The sequence below is a fragment of the Etheostoma cragini genome, chromosome 4 (assembly GCF_013103735.1).
Source record: "Etheostoma cragini isolate CJK2018 chromosome 4, CSU_Ecrag_1.0, whole genome shotgun sequence".
Taxonomy (NCBI): domain Eukaryota; kingdom Metazoa; phylum Chordata; class Actinopteri; order Perciformes; family Percidae; genus Etheostoma; species Etheostoma cragini.
Window position 1 is genome coordinate 884,085 of NC_048410.1, and position 19,985 is coordinate 904,069.

A 19,985-nucleotide genomic window follows, 5' to 3' on the forward strand; every position below is an offset into this window, starting at 1 on the left:
CTCGCAGGATTGTAAGGTACTATGAGCTCTTTAAGATAAGATGGTGCCTGACCATGAAGAGCTTTGTAGGTAAGAAGATATATGATTTTCTTGCCTAAATATATTAGAGTCAGAGTCATATCTGTCTGAAGATTGGCAGATAAATTAGGAGGGGATAGGGCTAGAAAGTTCTCAACTTCGTCCCACATCTTTTGAACATGAACAATATTATTTGAGTTTTTGTTGCTCACGATCTTTTCTTTTTTTCTTTTTTATTTCTTATCAGTTTAAAACCTCTTCAGATATACTTGAAAATACATGCTTTTCTCGCCTAAATTTTTACCCCCCAAAAAGTGCTGCAGTTTCCACATGCTTTGGCCCTCTGGGATGACCCTGAGTTCATTGGGAAGTTAACACTCTCAACTTGTTGTTTCTAGTGGAAGTGTGACACTAGGCCTTACTGACACAGAGCTAAACAGGTTAGAACAGAGAATTTAGATTTCCGTCCAAGTAAATCATCTGAAATATTAATAAAAAGCACTACTGTAAGCATATTACATGGGCTATATACTAAAATAGTACCCTAGCCACATGTCTCAACTTAGAACAGAAAAAATCCAGAAAAAAATTACTTATAAAATGGATTTTATATGAATGTATTTCTACAGATATGTCTGTGCGTTTGTCTTATTTCTTCTTTTTAAAATACCCAAAAAGTGCAAAATACAATACTACTGAAATACAAAAACACATCCACATCACTCACACATATACCTTTTAAAGAAGTGCATGCATAGATTTATAGGAATAAGTAATCATAATTTGATGAAATGGTGAAATGCCATAAGAAGGCCATATTTTTGCTTTGAGACAGCTGGAGCCATCACAGAGTTAGGTTTTTCTGGCCATGTCTGGTACCATTCAACTCATCTTCTTATTGGCTACACAGGGAGGCCAGTTTTATGACTTCTTCTTCTAATTGGTGGGATTTACTGTCACTCTTAAACCACGTGGCCCAATGGGGACTGTGGCATATTATTGGCTTAGCTTGAGTGTATCTCTTGATAGGCTAATGCTATTGGAATCTGCAGACGCCACAGAGTCTATTGGTATGTCTACTGGCGTTGTAGCACGCACAGGGAAAATGTTACAAGCGATTAAATGTAGAAATGATACACTGATCTAGATTTCTCTACGTCGAAACTTGGTCAGAAGCTACAAGATTGTGAGGGACAAGATAATTATGGATTACAAGGCTTGGATATTCTAATACCTGGGGTGTTGGCGATGTAGGAAAACGTTTTTGCCAATTTTTCACCGCTGTGATTAAAGACACGAGGAGACAGGTAGGAAAACACACTCAATTAGACTCAATGTCTTTCTTTACTTTAGAACATGATTATAACCGCTGTAAGTCACCTTATTGCTTTGTGTGTGGGCTCGATGGAATCACAACACTTTAAGCTTTTAAATGAAGTATGGCATGAGCGTGTTTATGACGGTTCAATGCTTACAATTTATGAGGGAAGTCAGCACTTCCGTAAAACGTCCCATGGCCGGGACCTATACTCTCAAACCGTTAATTAATTACTGCGAAGTAAACATTCTGATGAATACTTCATTTTATCTTCCAGAGCCGTCAAAGGTCATCAAAGTAGAAGAAGACAGTGATGTTGTGTTACCCTGCTCTCTCAGCACCAAGGAGGACGTTACGTCTAAACTCTTTGACTGGAAGAAAGATGGAGGTCTGAAGGAGGTGTTCCTGTATGACGCAGGCAAACATTACAACAACGGTCTAGTTGGTCAGAGTGAAGAGTTCAAAGGTCGAGTCTCTCATTTCCAAGATGAACTGAAACACGGCGACGCCTCCATAACCATTAGAAATACAAAGGTATCTGACAGTGGAGTCTACAGCTGTGATTTTCCAAATCTTCAAACACCTCAAACATTCTACATTAAGCTTGTTGTTGGTGAGTACTTTTATTAAACATTTAAAGTTTGATCAATGAACAGGATATTCAAAATTCTTTAAAATTCAAGTGATTAATATTTCAGAGGCATTATTATTTTGTTCAGCTTCTTAGGTCGTGTTTTACCCTCTTGAAGTTAAATTTGATCATGTATATTTTTGTCTCGACACCAAAACATCTGTATAATACCAGGACCACAAGGACCTGATGTTTGTAAATGACATCACTGTTAAATACTCACCAGGTTTCATTAGGTGTGTTGATCTCACTTATTATCTGATCATTTACATTTCTGCCTCTTGATAAAGACCCATTTTAATCTTTATAATAGCAGAATACCAAGGAGCTGATGTATTTAAATGACATCACTGTTAAACAGTCATTAGGTTTCATTAGGTGTGTTGATCTAACTTTTAAAGAGTTGCTTTGATAAATATATTTAACAGATAATATCAAAGATTTCTTTTTTATTCATTTATTTCATAGTACAATAAACCAGTCATAATAGGCTGAATTTAAAAGGATCTTTCCTTTAACTTGTTTATAATGTCTGTACCAAGTTTCAGGATGATTGACAGAAGTGGCTCAGAGGTATTTTAGAAAATGTAATACAGAGCATCTCTAGCAGAGGACTCTAAAGCTCTCTCAGACCTTTTAAAAGTTACCAAATTATGTTAATAAATCTCTTTGTGATTTGTTAAATTTTTATACTATAAAAAGTTCTTCTAAATATTTAAACAAAGATTAAAATAAAGATTTACATGTTATCTTGAATCTTGCCTTTATAAAAAATAAATAAAGTTTCTCTGTTCTGTTGGCATCCCGTTACCACGGAGATCGACTACATAAACATCCATACAGGGGTGTGAAAAACTGTTTGCCCCCTTCCTCATTTCCTTTTCCTTTGCATGTTTGTCACACTTAAGTGTTTCGGAACATCAAACCAATTTAAACAATAGTCAAGGACAACACAAGTAAACACAAAATGCAATTTGTAAATGAAGGTGTTTATTATTAAAGGTGAAAAAAAATCCTAACCATCATGGCCCTGTGTGAAAAACTGATTGCCCCCCTTGTTAAAACATACTATAACTCTGGTTGTCCACATCTGAGTTCAATTTCTCTAGCCACACCCAGGCCTGATTATTGCCACACCTGTTCACAATCAAGGCATCACTTAAATAGGAGCTGCTTGACACAGTAAGGTCCACCAGAAGATCCTTAAAAGCTACACATCATGCCGAGACCCAAAGAAATTCAGGAACAATTGAGAAAGAAAGTAATTGAGATCTATCAGTCTGGAAAGGGTTATAAAGCCATTTCCAAAGCTTTGGGAATCCAGCGAACCACAGTGAGAGCCATTATCAACAAATGGTGAAGACATGGAACAGTGGTGAACCTTCCCAGGAGTGGCTGGCCGCCCAAAATTACCCCAAGAGCGCAGCAACGACTCATCCAAGAGGTCACAAAAGACCCCACATCAACGTCCCAAGAACTGCAGGCCTTACTTGCCTCAGTTAAGGTCAGCGTTCATGCCTCCACCATCAGGAAAAGACTGGGCAAAAATGGCCTGCATGGCAGAGTTCCAAGGAGAAAACCACTGCTGAGCAAAAAGAACATCAAAACTCGTCTCAATTTCTCCACAACACATCTTGATGATCCCCAAGACTTTTGGGACAACATTCTGTGGACCGATGAGACAAAAGTGGAACTCTTTGGAAGGTGTGTGTCCAAGTATATCTGGCCTAGAAGGAACACTGCATTTCATAAAAATAACATTATACCAACAGTAAAATATGGTGGTGGTAGTGTGATGGTCTGGGTCTGTTTTGCTGCTTCAGGACCTAGAAGACTTGCCGTGATAAAAGGAACTATGAATTCTGCTGTCTACCAAGAGATCCTAAAGGAGAATGTCCGACCATCTGTTCGTGTACTCAAGCTGAAACGAACTTGGGTTCTGAAGCAGGACAATGATCCTTAACACACCAGCAAGTCCACCACCGAATGGCTGTAGAAAAACAAAATGAAACTTTGGAGTGGCCTAGCCAAAGTCCTGACCTGAATCCTATTGAGATGTTGTGGTATGACCTTAAAAAGGCCGTTCATGCTCAAAAACCCTCTAATGTAACTGAATTAGGACAATTCTGCAAAGATGAGTGGGCCAAAATTCCTCCAGGACGCTGTAAAAGCCTCATTGCACGTTATCGCAAACGCTTGGTTGCAGCTGTTGCTGCTAAGGGGGGCCCAACCAGTTATTATGTTTAGGGGGCAATCACTTTTTCACACAGGGCCATGATGGTTTGGATTTTTTTACACCTTTTAATAATAACCACCTTCATTTACAAATTGCATTTTGTGTTTACTTGTGTTGTCCTTGACTATTGTTTAAATTGGTTTGATGTTCCGAAACACTTAAGTGTGACAAACATGCAAAGGAACAGGAAATGAGGAAGGGGGCAAACACTTTTTCACACCACTGTATATGGTCAAGCAGGTAATTTGATTGGCTACAGACTCACAATGTTTCCACGGTAAGACTTGTGTGTTTGTTAGATTTGGTTTCTTCTTGTTTCTTGTTTTTTTCTCACTCTGTAATTCCCATAGTGAAGAAAATAGATGAGAACATCTCAATTTGAATGTTCTGATGCTTTGATCGTCCTCTATTGAGTTGTTCATACTGTGTTCACAGGTGCGGCGCCAAAACCATTTGTCACTATACTTGAGGAAACAAAGGACCGGTCTCTGCTGCAGTGTGAGGTTCACGGTGATCCAGAACCTGAAGTAGAGTGGCGGGACAGTGCTGGAAACACACTTCCTGCTGAGAAGACCCAGGTGGAACCAATAGGAAACCTTTTCTACATCACTCTCAGAACTACTGTGATCCAGACCGACCGCTATCGCTGTGTGGCAACACAGGAGACAATCAGCCATCAGGTTTCTAATGAGATCTTTGTGTCTATCAGAGGTAAGATTCTTTCTCATTCTGATTTTATCTGTGAATAATTAAAAAAATGTGTGTGTTAAGCAGTGGCAGAGACAGTATTTTGGGGGGCTACTACAAAAGTGAGTGGGCCATTTTCAAGAGGACAATCTGAAAAAAAACATAAATTTTACCTTCCAACGTATACTGCATTACAACAGCAATAGCAGTACTGTCACTACAACATGATCAATCAAAAAAGCTCAGTCTAAAAAGTTTTTACACAACAATATAGACAAAAACCTGTTGATTTTAACCAGGCAAGCAAGCAAGCTGCCACCAGCAAGATCGAGACGGGGAAGGTGAATTAAAACAATGTCTGAGTTGAAAACAAATCTTGATGTTACGTAAGGACCCTGTTCATGTTGTACAGACATGTTAATTGCATTGTGTGTCTGTTACGAGACACAAAAGCTCTAAAACCTGCCCTCTGTCTGTTAAGAGACACAAAGGCTCTAAAACCTGCCCCGTTACCTGCTGTTTTATCTCAGTGGAAGCTTGTACACGTAGCTGCAGCTACTCAGTGTTGCTGCTCTGATTCAGGTTGGGGGGGGGGGGTTCAATAGAAAGTACTCGCATATCTTTAGCAATTAAGATTAACATAAATATTGGCGGTAATTCTCCTTTTAAGGAACACTCATTCTGCAGAAATTACTGTTGCTGCCCAAGCAGGTGTAGTTCACAACATCATCAAAGCAAGTAGGGCTGCACGATTATGGCCAAAATGATAATCACGATCATTTTGATCAAAATGATGGTGAATAACCCCCTAACCCTCTCATTATTTGTTGATTTTAGCCAAAACAAATTTTATCGTCAAGTAGGCTATTTATAACTGCGAGAGGGACTGTGATGGACTCACAGAGAGACGGCTGATCATTATGGGTCATCATTAACGGGTCCAGCACGGGTCGAACGGCGGACACACACGTTGTGTGTATGAAACGTCTGTATCATCACTGCGCTGCATTTTTATGAACTATGATATTCTGGCCATGGGTCACACGTCTGGTCCAGGTCCTGGTCCAGGTCAAGCTGCTCCATCTACCAACTGCAGTTAGTTGCATTCAGTAACTTCTGTTACCCCCCCTGCCCCCCCCGTCCTGTTGGTTCAGAGCTCCACAGACTAAGTCCACAGGTACAAATTAGTTTTGCACCACATGTATCGCAAGAAGTGTTGCAGATGTCGATGCAAGCAGGTTCGCCGTTGTGTGCTACGAGAGAGAACAGATGTGATGTTGCAGCGACAGATTCCAGATGTTGTAATCACCGAGTTGTGGTTGTGATGAAAAAGTGTGGTATGTTGATCTTGTGCAGTACATTTTTGAGCATATCACACACTTCATTTTCCGCAATCTGGTGAATTTTTAGTTTTATGGGTTTTTAGGGGGTGGCACTGGCCAGTTTTGATTATTGTAAATATTCCTTCATTCCACCTCTGTTTTTATCTGCAGAAATTTAGATTTCAGATTTAAGGACCATTCAAACCTTCAGTTGTCCTCTTTTTGTAGACTGTGATGTCCAAACTGGATATGATTTGTTACATTCTGAGTCCAACATCCACTTTTGGTCTTCTATTTCAGGGCTCTCCACTGGATGGATTGTTCTTATAGTTTTTCTTGCTGTTCTTCTTATTGTTAATGTTGCTGGTGTTCTAGTTCTAAGGGGGGTTGTAAACAAGGACTACATCACCTTACATCGTAAAAAAGGTAAGTTAAAATAATGAATTGCATCAACATATTCATGATGAGCAGACAAAACAACAGATTATTCATACGAATCTCATGTTTTGAAGTAGTTTTATCTTCAGTCATTAATCATTCTGATGGTATTTACACCAGAGGACCATCAAGTCAGTTGGATTTATTTAATAAAACTGTTACAGGGTGTTATAATGTTCTGGAGATCATTTTATTTTCTGTTCTGTTAGAAGATGAAACTCGTGTTTGAATGAAGAACACTTCATTCAAACACGCTGCTGCTGCTGATGAGAACGGTGGATGATATTGTGATATGTATGCATACTCTAAGAAGGGTTTGAAATGGATGGAGCAGACAGAAGGAAGAATGAGTCTCCGCCCATGATGAAGTAGAACTTAAGTTGTGTTTATGATTCACAATTTATTCATCCGCACACTGTGTACTTATTAAAACAGGAGTTTCATGTTCTCACTAGATATATTTTCACGTTACAATGTGTAAAGTTTCATTTTATAACATAAAGTATCAGGTTATAACTTGAAACTTTTGACTCAGTAAATCAGTAAAATAAAGTGGTCCTGGTGGAAGTTCTGTAGGGTACGGGTCTCTAAGCAGACCTGTTTTAAGTTGGGATTTGAACTGATAAAGAGTCCAGGTGATGAATGTGAGGAGGAAGACGTAGGGCAGAGCAGCAGAAAGCTCTCTATATTTAGCGTCTTTTGCAGTTATTTAATGTTAAACTGTGAAGTCCAGTCTGCTGGATATGATCTGTGTTATATTCTGAGTCTAATATTATCTTTTTGTCTTCTGTTCCAGGACTCTCCACTAGATGGACTAATTGTCTGGTTGGTCTTACTCTTGTTGGTGGTGGTGTTCTAGCTCTAAGTGTGCTTATACACAAGGTCTACATCATATTACGTCGTAATAAAGGTAAGTTAAAATAATGAATGGTATCAACATATTCATGATGAGCAGACATCACAACAGATAATTTATACATATCTCATGTATCTCATGCTTATTCTCATTCTGCTTATAATTATTTTTCTGCCTTTAATAATTAAACAGATGACTCTGCATGTAAACATATTGATTAAAACATGTTTTTATCTTCCAGGGCCAAAAGTCATCACAGTGGATGAAGGCCGTGATGTTACTTTACCCTGCCACCTCAGGCCCAAGGTGGACCTTACGTTAAAAGTGTTTACCTGGAAGAAACTTCCCGAGCCAGGGGAAGGGCTGAAGAACGTGTTCCTGTATCAAGGTCAGAGTGAAGAGGTCAAAGGTCAAGACGAACAGTTCCAAGGTCGAGTTGAACATTTTCCAGAAGAACTGAAACAAGGCAACGCCTCCATAATCATCAAAAAGCTGACGATGGCTGACAGTGGAGAATACGCCTGTATTCATCTAGATCAGAAACTTAAAGCGTTCAACGTTCATCTTGTTGTTGTTGGGGAGTACTTTGATTAAACCGTTAAAGATGTCCTCTCGTTTAACGACTGAACCCAGGTGAGGCAACAAATATATCACTTCCGCTCTACCGTCATGAAAACGCCCACCACCTACAATATTGGCGCATAACACAATCAATAAATGAGAACATAAACATAATGTGGCTCCTACAGATGTCCTCTCATTTAACGAGTGGAGCCTCGTCTCCACCTCGTTATCTAGCTGCTGCATCTCAACTAACATCATGGAAACTTTTCTCATTTCTTAATGACATATCAGCAGTCTGCAGTAGATTAAATCTGAGTGTGTTGCTGAGAGATAAATCTGCATTTTGGTTTAGTTAATTTTACTCTTATGCTTATTAGTTTTAATGTTTTAACTCTGGCCTCTAGTTCTACAGCCATGTGTGAGAAACTGTGATTGTGCAGCCTGAATATGAACCTAAAGGTTTCATTACATATATTAAATCTTGTTTTTGTGATTTTGTGTTTTTCCAGCAGGTTCAGCTCCAGAGCCAAATGAACGTTCACTAATGATGACATGAGGCTTTGATAACGTCTGTGTTGCTGGAAACATTGATTTAGTTTCCAGTTCTTTTCTGCTGTGTTCTATCCCAGTTAGGCTGGTTGATGTGGTCTTCAGTTCTAGTTGATGGTGGACCTGTTGGTAAGACTGGTCCAGTATTCCTGATCCAGAGGTGTGTAGAGCAGAGAGGACCAGCTCAACATGATGATGCTCTTAGAAGTCTTTATTTTATATTCACACCAAATTGTAAAGTTAGCTGTGATGTGTGAAGTGTGACATATATTGTGTTAAAATGTCACTTCATGTAATGTTTTAGTTATTTTATAGTGTTTTATTCCAGCTGTTTGCTCTTTAGACGATCATTTCTTGGCTGTGTGTGTAGAAGAATAGTAAAGGCTGAGATGTGGAATTGATCTTTTTATCTAACTCAGTGAATGAAGCGGCGCCCTGGTGGCTCAGCGGGTAGAGCCGGGACTTTAGGCTGAGTCCTCACCGCGGTGGCTTTGGTTTGAGTCCTCCACAGGGCCCTTCCTGCAGGTCTTCTCTGGTCTCTCCTGACTGTCTCTATCACTGTCTTTTAAACGCAGATACACCAAAGATACAAGTATTTAGAAAAAAGCCTCTTTACTGAACACTTTACTGTGTACTTGCACTATTTATAATATAGTGCCTTTTATCATTTGAATGTAAATTTATTAAAATTATACTATTCAAAGCCTTGAATAAAATGTCAGAAATATGGTTATGCAGCTAAATATTAGTGCGATGAATCAACGTGAAGCAAAAACCTTTGAGACATTTTTTCAGTTTATACTGTAAATGTTTGAGTTTATAAATGTGAAAATGTAAATTCTGCTATTTTTGAACAGCCTAATATTCATTTTTCTTCCCTTTCTGTAAAGTTATAACACAATCTTCATCACTTCTGCTCATGTTTTGATTTGTTATTGAATGTTCAGTGTTCCCAATGCTTTGATATTATGAAATTAAAAGCTATTCTAAGGATTTTGAGCATTATTCACTTTTTTAAACACACCGCTATAATTCTGTATATCAACATGGATGATAGCTGGATGTTGGATGTGAAAAGAAGAAGGAAATGGTTCTTCCATAACTAGAGGAGGACCTTATTGTACAAAGAATTGATAAGGATGCAGAGGTCGCTCTAAGGATGCGGAGGTCGCTCTAAGGAAGCGGATGTCGCTGTAAGGATGCGGAGGTCACTATAGGGATGCTGAGGTCACTATAAGGGTGCCGAGGTCGCTATAAGGGTGCGGAGGTTGCTCTAAAGATGCGGAGGCCGCTAGGGTTATAAGGCAGAGGGGGGATTACTTCTTTTTCTATCATTACTTGATCTAATCTTTTAAAAATCAATGGCTCATATAATCAGTTCTGGTTCAATCAGTTGATAAATGTTTTTGTTCTGGTTTTATTGTTCATCTTTACAAATCTATCCAAAGCCTGGACTAACATTAGGCTCAGTAATGAAGCCTGTGTGTTGTGGTTTTATTGTTCAGATTAACACGGCTATACAAGCACCGTCTGACGTGGTTGTGGTGGTGTTCATCTTTACAAATCTATACACAACCTGAAGTGATAATTGTTCAGTGTTGAGATTTCATTGTTTGATTTAACAAATCTCTACAAAACAGCTGACCTGAGACCAGACCTTCTGTACTGATTGAAATGAGAGCCTGAGTGTAAAAAGCTGTGTGGATTGTTGATTTTGGATCATGGAATAAATGCTTAATATTTCCTTATTAAAATTCTACATGTTCTAATGTCTTCTCTGGTTTTCATTTTCATTTCAAGTCAGTAAAAACCCAAAGCTAATGTAATGTTAACAATGACACAATGAACGTTTTTTCGGAAACAAGAAAGATCTTTACAGTATTTATATAGAGAAAGAGCAGAAAGCCTTTTCTTGTATGCAATATGTATTGTATGAGATAAAAACATGTTACAGGGTTTATTATCTTAATTTAAATGTTTTAAATGTTTTTATCTCATACAATGATGACCCTTTTTGAAGTAAAATTAATTCAGTAATACAATACAGGGACCCCGAGACGTGTTTACATAGAAGTGAGTCTGTCCTGGATAGGCTCTATAATATATTAGGCCTATTAATAACGCAGAATAAATGAATGAACAGGAACATAAAGGAGTCCAATACAATGACCTTAAATCAGACCAACTTCCAAAAACAGTCTCTGGAAATTCAGTTTTGAATCATCTACTTGCAAGAGACAGGACAGATGATGGTGTAAGACTTGTGTAACTCCAGTAAGAGGACACAAGATGGCGCCAGAGCCCCCCGAGAGCTCCGAAGAGGGTTGGAGGCTGAAACCGAAGGTAAGAACCTGAACACCTGTTCGCCATTATTTAAAAGAAGAGCTCCGTCTTTGTTCCTGTAATTAATCGACAAATATGAATCATCTAGTGGATCTGCTGTGTTTGTGTCTTCTGTGTTTGACCGGGAAAACTCTTTGTGATGAAAACGGTAAGAAGGACTAACTTTGTAATATATAAAGACGACTGACGGACTTAGACTTCTGTTTATTAATCCTTTTGGGATGACTTCCGCGAGGAAATTAAAAATTCCACTAGCAGTTTTAGCAAGAAAAGGTATTTAAAAAAGGCAGTATAAAGGAAACTAAATAACAGTAATAATAATAATAAGAACAAAAGCAACATTAGTCAAATAAAGACAAAGGGGGGGGGGGGGGTGTCTGGCATTGTCACTAATGTCCAGCAGTTTGTCCAGTGTCCTCCTCTCTGCCACCGTCACCATGGAGTCATGAGTGTAAAAGAAAAGGTAGACCTACTTAAAGCAAAAGTTCCAATTGGCAATGAATGCAAATCTTTACATTTGAGAGGCTGGAAACACTACTTTTAGTATTTTATCATTTACTTAAAATACTACTTAAAGTATAAAAACTAAAACTCGCTTTTTAGTTTAATGGTCTAACCATTTCAGCTGGACTTGTAGGCCGTTATATTGTCGGCTAGATTGATAAATTATAAATCATCAGATTTTATAAACTACATGTGTTTCGTCCGCAAGAATCTTAAAGTACAAATAAACAAGTAACTAAAGCTGTCATATTAACGTAGAGGAGTAAAAAGGAGAATATTTCTCTCTGAGATGTAGGGAGTAGAGGTAGAAAGTGGCAGGAGAAGAGAAGTAGAACTACCTCCATTTTGTACTAAGTATTAAGTTAAAATTTTCCTGTTATGTATGTTTGTATCTACAGGAGAGTTATGAATGTGAGGAGAGAAGATTTATGTCTTTTTTCACGTGATTCCACTTCCTTAAAAACTCTTTATCACAACTCTAAATGAGGAAATGTTTTTCATCAGAAGGACGTCCCAGACAACGTCAGAATCATTTGATCCATACAACATACCAGTGTTCAGATACTTTAGTAAAAGTACTCATACCACACTGTGTCAGTCCTGCATTGAAAATGTTACTTGAGTAAAAGTAAAGTAAAAGGTACTTAATGTTAATGTACTCCATGCAGATAAACTCAAACACATTCAAGACACTGGAAACATGACAGGGTTTTATGTGAAATTACTGAACACAAGTCTGTAAAATTTCATTTTAAATATAGTTATTTTTATGCGTGTAAACTAAACCTACATGATTTTATTTTCCAGGGCCAGCAGTCATCAACGTGGACAGAGGGGCTGATGTTGTGTTACCCTGCTCTCTCAGCACCGAGGAGGACATCGAGTTGAAAGTGTTTGTCTGGAGGAAAGCTCCTCAGAAAGATGAAGGTCAGAAGGAAGTGTTCCTGTATGACAAAGGCATCGATAACAGAGGTCAGAGTGACGAGTTCAAAGGTCGAGTCTCTCATTTCCCAGATGAACTTAAACACGGCGACGCCTCCATAACCATCAGAAATACAACGATATCTGACAGTGGAGAATACAGCTGTTATTTTCCTCGTCTTCAGCCACGTCAAACTTTCTACATTAAGCTTGTTGTTGGTGAGTATTTTTATTATGTTTGCTCATTTTTAAACATTTAAATATGTCTGCAAGATGAAACAGTTTCTTTGTTTTTAAAGTTGATAATACTTGATCAGCACTAAGTAATGTTGTGTAGCCTGTTCTCTTAGGGCTCATTGTGATCATGGATATTTCTGTCTCTTAATACCGAAACATTTAATCTGTATAATACCAGGACCACGAGGACCTGATGTATGTAAATGACATCACTGTTAAACACTCATCAGGTTTCATTAGGTGTGTTGATCTCACTTCAGGCTCTGAAAGAGTTTAATTGATAAAATATTAATAACATTTTTTTAAACTATAGACAGCAAGAGAAGAGAAGCAACGTCTGCCTGAAGCCATCGATCCATCTCGTCAGTGGACAGTTACCGTAATCTTAATTCCTCCGTATTTCCTTTAAACATCACGCTAATCATTAGGGCAAAGCGGTTGCTCTGCTTCTGACTGGCTAGTAGTCCTTACCTAGGTACTGTCAGGGCCCTCATACTCTGCTTCTGACTGGCTAGTAGTCCTTACCTAGGTACTGTCAGGACCCTCATACTCTGCTCCTGACTGGCTAGTAGTCCTTACCTAGGTACTGTCAGGGCCTCATACTCTGCTTCTGACTGGCTAGTAGTCTTTACCTAGGTACTGTCAGGGCCTCATACTCTCTGCTCCTGACTGGCTAGTAGTCCTTACCTAGGTACTGTCAGGGCCCTCATACTCTGCTTCTGACTCATTTCTTTTAACCAAGTAGAAATACCTGTTTGTGTTTATTCTTCCTGATCTGATAGATAATAATAGCTGTAATCCAACAGGTTTTTCAGGTGTTTATCAATCTGACGTATTTGCGGTGCAGTGGTGTTCACTTTATTAGTTTCACCATTCAGGGACAGTGGAACAAGACAAACTTCAACCAGTTGTCACCTTATAAAAATAGTTGTTAGTTTTTGCCCAGGAAGAAAAGTCATGGTAGGAATCTGAGGAAAGAAAAGCACGTCTGTAACATTTATAACTCAGCTCAACTCTAAAGTTCTTACAATCACATTTTTGAGAGAGAGAGAGAGAGAGAGAGAGAGAGAGAGAGAGAGAGAGAGATGGAGGCCTACATTATTACATTATACGAGAAATAGAGAATGTTATTAATTTGTCATGGCGTGCTTAAGACCAATGTGAAACGTAAGAATTAGAAAAATATATACAAAAGTTTATAAACTCATGATAAAAATTTAAATATATCCTAAAAAAACTAAGATGTGCAAATACTGTATTTATCTGGAGGGCAGTGCAAATGTTTTGCAGAGTACAATTAGCAAAACAAGGCCATAAAACAAGCCTGTTTAAGTCTGTCTAAACCTAATTACTCTACATGTAGACATACTGATTAATACCTGTTTTTATCTTCCAGAGACAAAAGTTAAAGTGACCGTGGAACAAGGCCGTGATGTTGTGTTACCCTGCTCTCTCAGCACCAAGGAGAACATTGAGTTTAAACTCTTTGACTGGAGGAAAGCTCCTCAGAAAGATGGAGGTCTGAAGGAGGTGTTCTTTTATAACAACGGCTTTCATTACAACAACGGTGGAGGTGGTCAGAGTGAAGAGTTCAAAGGTCGAGTCTCTCATTTTCAAGATGAACTTAAACACGGCAACGCCTCCATAACCATCAGAAATACAAAGATATCTGACAGTGGAGACTACAGCTGTGATTTTCCTCGTCTCCAAACACCTCAAACATTCAACATTGAGCTTGTTGTTGGTGAGTACTTTTATTAAACAGTTAAAGTTCGATCAATGAACAGAATATTAAAATGTCTTTTAATGTCTAGGTACTTATGTCTTTTTTGTTGTGGAAGTTACAGCAAGGGAAGAATTTGAGTGCCAGAAGAGACCTTGTTGATACAAAATAAAGACAGGCTGCAAACTGGATTAAAAGTTTTGGTATTTGGTGGAAGAGTTTAATTGTTTTCTGCAGAGAACAATCAATTGACAAGAACAGCTTTCACAATGAACAGAGTTACAATGTGGCCACAGTTCTGGTAAATACATTAGTAATACACTTCTTTATATGCAGTGCCCCCAGAGGAAAACCAACCCTTGTTAGGAAAACAGTTTAATCTTAAACATAACAATCAGTGGACCTCAGGCAGACAGTTGGAGATCTTATGTATTTTCTGAATCTGCCCCTCTTGTGTCCAAGTGTCTTGACCGGTCATTCTATCTTAGCTGAAAAGGGACATCTTGTCTCTTGGATAGGCTATGGTCTCAACCTGGGACCTGCTATGGTCTCGACCTGGGACCTGCTATGATAAACACCGTTGTAGGCAACTGTTTCTGTCAGGCTCCACGTCATCTGTTCTTTTGGAAATGGTGTGGAGTCCTAACAAACCCAGTTGTCTCCCATTAAGGAGAAACACACAGATGACAGATACAGAAGTCAGTTACTCTTTAGTCATTGGAGATGTTATTATGAATAATTAATATGAAAATCACTGGTTAAATGTAATGTAATGTAATTACTTGACAAACTGTTTGTCAAGTAATTAATATTTCAGGCAGTAATATTTTATTCAGCCTTTTAGATCGTGTTTTACCCTTTTGAGGCGAATTTTGATCATGTATATTTTTGTCTCGAGACCGAAAAATCTGTATAATACCAGGACCACGAAGACATGATGTATGTAAATGACATCACTGTTAAACACTCACCAGGTTTCATTAGGTGTGTTGATCTCACTTATTATCTGATCATTTACATTTCTGCCTCTTGATAAAGACCCATTTTAATCTTTATACGGTAGATGCAGGGGGGGGGGGGGGTAGAGATAAACAAAGGCAAGAGAAGCTCAGAAATGCCATAGTGACGTGGATAGCTACAGACTGCAGGTCCAGTAGGGTGGTGGTGGACATCGGTCTGGTGGAGGACATCGGTCTGGTGGTGGACATCGGTCTGGTGGAGGACCTCGGTCTGGTGGAGGACATCGGTCTGAGAATCGCAACAACGACGGCAGGTTGGAGATTTCCTCAACACGCACCATCACAAGGAGAATACACGAGTTGTATAAAAAGGAGAGGACTGCAAAAGCGACCACGCAACAACATGCACCCTAGCTCTCGGAGTTACAGTGCATTATATTGATGAAAAGTGGGCGCTGCATTCAAATGCTCTGGGTGGAATGAAAACAGAGGAGAGACATTATGCTGAGACATGCGTGGGACGCTTATTGAAGTTGCACAGCAGTGGAACGTGTCAAATAAAGTCCCCGCAGTTAGCAAAGATAGTACGAAGAGATGCGAAATCTGATCGCTGCTGCAAGCCTTCTGCCTTCTGATCATGTCCCCTGCTTTGCGCACGGTCTCCAGCGTTCTGTCTCAGTGTCTCTGCTTAACAGCGCGTTGGACAGTGTCCCTCAGTGTCTCTGCTTTACAGCGCGTTGGACAGTGTCCCTCAGTGTCTCTGCTCTACAGCGCGTTGGACAGTGTCCTTGCGAAGTGCAGAAAGGTTGTGGGGCACTCTAAACCCAGTCCAGCAAGGGCTGCAGAGTTAGAGCAACAAGAGATGAACGTGGACATAAGAAGGACGTGGACATAAGAAGGACGTGAATATAAGAAGGAGTCGCTTAGCAACGCGTTCCAACCAGATGAATTCATCTCTGGACATGATAAATACATTATGTTTAAGTTGAGATGTACACTAAATATTTTTTATTTAACTGCTACTTTATAAACTAAATGCTGGTAAGTTTTTGCAGAACAAATGTTACGGCACTTTGTTCATACGGCAGAACATTTCAAATAAAATTGTACTATATACACTACTTTTGAATTCATTATTTCATTTTGCGATTAATCAGGGAAATTATGCGATTAAATGCGCTTAAAACTTTTAATCGCTGCCAAGCTCTAATGAAAATGGTTTGATTGTTACTTGTATTTTTGTGGTAATAGTTGCATAATAATATTACGCTTTTTTTTTTTTTATCAACCTCTACATTAGCCAACGAGGGGGGACCAGGGGAAAACTGGCCTGGACTTGTTCTGCGTGCCAATAATCAACGTCCATAATCTGTCTGAATTCGGAGCTGTGACTCATTTATTCTCATGACGGCCTGCTCACCGTCACACAATCATTGGTCCATTTCATTTCTGGTTTAGTTCCTTTCATTTTCCTTTGCACACAAATCAGTGACACACACACCTGACAGGACTGACACGGTGAAAGCTTTATGCGTTCCCATTTCTCCACACACCTGTGTACCTGAGGCTGATTACCTTTATACCTTCCTGAAGGCAGTGCTCCACCCAGTGCTCCAACATTAAACTGCAGATTAATTAACAGAACCAACGTGGTATATAAACAAAACAAAGTGTTGGAATGGCTCCAACAACACTCCATGGTTTGATGTAATGTCATATTACTGGTTCTCCAGAGATGTTGCTATGGTACCGGGGAGCTTTACGTTAAATTATAACCTCTTGTGTAATATTGCTTAATTAATTACTACGAAGTAAACATTCTGATTAATACTTCATTTTATCTTCCAGAGCCGTCAAAGGTCATCAAAGTGGAAGAAGACAGTGATGTTGTGTTACCCTGCTCTCTCAGGACTAAGGAGGACGTTACGTCTAAACTCTTTGACTGGAAGAAAGATGGAGGTCTGAAGAAGGTGTTCCTGTATGACGCAGGCAAACATTACAACAACGGTCTAGTTGGTCAGAGTGAAGAGTTCAAAGGTCGAGTCTCTCATTTTCAAGATGAACTGAAACACAGCAACGCCTCCATAATCATCAGAAATACAAAGGTATCTGACAGTGGAGACTACAGCTGTTATTTTCCAAATCTTCAAACACCTCAAACATTCTACATTAAGCTTGTTGTTGGTGAGTACTTTTATTATTTCTGCTCTTTTTTAACATTTAAATATGTCTGCAAGATAATAAAACTTATTTTGAAGTGGCTAATATTTCACAAGCAGTAACTAATTAATCTAAATCTCTTTGTGATCATTTAGATTTACATTTCTGCCTCTTGATAAAGACACAATTTTAATCTTTATAATACCAGAATACATAGAACTAATGTATTTAAATTACATGTTAAACAGTCATTAGGTTTCATTAGGTGTGTTGATCTCACTTTTAAAGAGTTGCAGTGATAAATATATTTGTTAGATTTTGTTTCTTCTTGTTTCTCGTTTTTAACTCACTCTGTAATTCACATAGTGAAGAAAATAGATGAAAACATCCCAATATGAATGTTTTAATGCTTTGATTGTCCTCTAGTGAGTTGTTCACACTGTGTTCACAGGTGCGGCGCCAAAACCGTATGTCACTATACTTAATCAAACAAAGGACCGGTCTCTGCTGCAGTGTGAGGTTCACGGTGATCCAGAACCTGAAGTAGAGTGGCGCGACAGTGCTGGAAACACACTTCCTGCTGAGAAGACCCAGGTCGAACCAATAGGAAACCTTTTCTACATCACTCTCAGAGCTACTGTGATCCAGACCGACCGCTATCGCTGTGTGGCAACACAGGAGACCATCAGCCATCAGGTTTCTAATGAGATCCCTGTGCATTTCAGTGGTAAGATTCTTCCTTATCCTTAAAACAATGTCTGAGTTGAAAACACATCTTGATGTTACGTAAGGGCCCTGTTCATGTTGGACAGACATATTCGTTGCATTGTGTGTCTGTTAAAAAGCACAAAGGCTCTAAAACCGTGTCCCGCTGGAGCTCCAATCAGGTCGAGGTCGGCAGCGAAGCTTTCTAGCAGTGTTGCTTTGCTGGCCGATCCCCACTGATGGCGGTCCGTCTGCAGGACCTAGAGGTCTAGAGGTCTAGAAGTACTAAACTGGTATGAATCCTACTAACAGAATAGGGATTACTTTGTGTCAATCATATCATACATGATCATAGAAATACATCTGAGCATAGAAATATGACGTGCGGAGTTCCCCAAGGCTCTATTCTGGGGCCTCTTCTGTTTAACATCTACATGCTCCCACTGGCCCAGATTATGGAGAACAACAAAATAAGTTACCATAGTTATGCGGACGACACACAAATCTACATAACCTTATCGCCAGGGACCTATAGTCCAATACAAAAACTTACTAAGTGCATCAAACAAATTAACGGCTGGATGTGCCAGAACTTTCTGAAATTAAATGAAGGAAAAACTGAGGCGGTTGTTTTGGGAGCAAAAGAGGAACGATTTAAAGTCAGCGCTCAGCTTCAAACAACAATGTTAAAAACAACAGACAAACCCAGAAATATTGGTGTAGTCATGGACTCAGACCTGAATTTGAACTTTTTTTAATTTTAAAAGTAAACATATGAGTGTACCTGGGGTACACTGTTGGAAAAGTGCACGAAAAATCTGCTGCCAGGGGCCCCATAAAAGATAAAACTGATTTTGTGTAAAGCACTTTGAATTGCCCTGTTGCTGAAATGTGCTATACAAATAAAATTGCCTTGCCTTGCCTTCATTTTCCTCATTCTGGTGAATTGATTATTGTAAATGATGCCTATGCATTCATTCCACCTCTGTTTTATCTGCAGAATTTCAGACTTCAGGAACACTCAAACCTTCAGTTGTCCTCTTTGTGTAGACTGTGATGTCCAGTCTGGATATGATCTGTGTAACATTCTGAGTCTAACATTCAATTTTTGTCTTCTATTTCAGGACTCTCCACTGGATGGATTGTTCTTATAGTTGTTCTTGCTGTTCTTGTTGTTGTTAATGTTGCTGGTGTTCTAGTTCTAAGGCGGCTTGTAAACAAGGACTACATCACTTTACATCGTAAAACAGGTAAGCTAAAATAATTTTGTATCAACACATTCATGATGAGCAGACAACACAACAGATTATTTATACATATCTCATGTTTAGAGTCTTTGAGGAAGTTTTATCTTCAGTCATTAATCATTCTGATGGTATTTACACCAGAGGACCATCAAGTCAGTTGGATTTTATTTCATTAAACTGTTACAGGATGTTATAATGTTCTGGAGATCATGTATTTTCTGTTCTGTTAGAAGATGAAACTCCTGTTTGAATGAAGACATGGAGTGCGGATGAATACATTGCGTAATATGGCTCATATCCATGATTTGAAAGGGTTCTACTTCCTGCTTGGGCTGAGACATGGTGACATTCTGCTGCTGATGAGAACGGTGGATGATATTGTGATATGTATGCATACTCTAAGAAGGGTTTGAAATGGATGGAGCAGACAGAAGGAAGAATGAGTCTCCGCCCATGATGAAGTAGAACTTAAGTTGTGTTTATTATTCCCAATTTATTCATCCGCACACTGTGTACTTATTAAAACAGGAGTTTCATGTTCTCACTAGATATATTTTCACGTTACAA

The 19,985-nt window shown here is 39.0% G+C and overlaps 1 protein-coding gene across 1 annotated transcript in view; it reads left to right on the forward strand.

The window, feature by feature from the left end:
• LOC117943374 overlaps positions 1 to 19,985 on the forward strand; it is a 91,159-nt gene that overhangs the window by 64,553 nt on the left and 6,621 nt on the right. The window contains exons 7-12 of the mRNA XM_034869457.1: positions 1,614 to 1,949; positions 4,639 to 4,914; positions 7,748 to 7,774; positions 14,051 to 14,368; positions 17,155 to 17,490; positions 17,918 to 18,193. Of these exons, the coding sequence (XP_034725348.1) occupies positions 1,614 to 1,949; positions 4,639 to 4,914; positions 7,748 to 7,774; positions 14,051 to 14,368; positions 17,155 to 17,490; positions 17,918 to 18,193 (1,569 nt within the window). The remainder of the gene's footprint in view (positions 1 to 1,613; positions 1,950 to 4,638; positions 4,915 to 7,747; positions 7,775 to 14,050; positions 14,369 to 17,154; positions 17,491 to 17,917; positions 18,194 to 19,985) is intronic.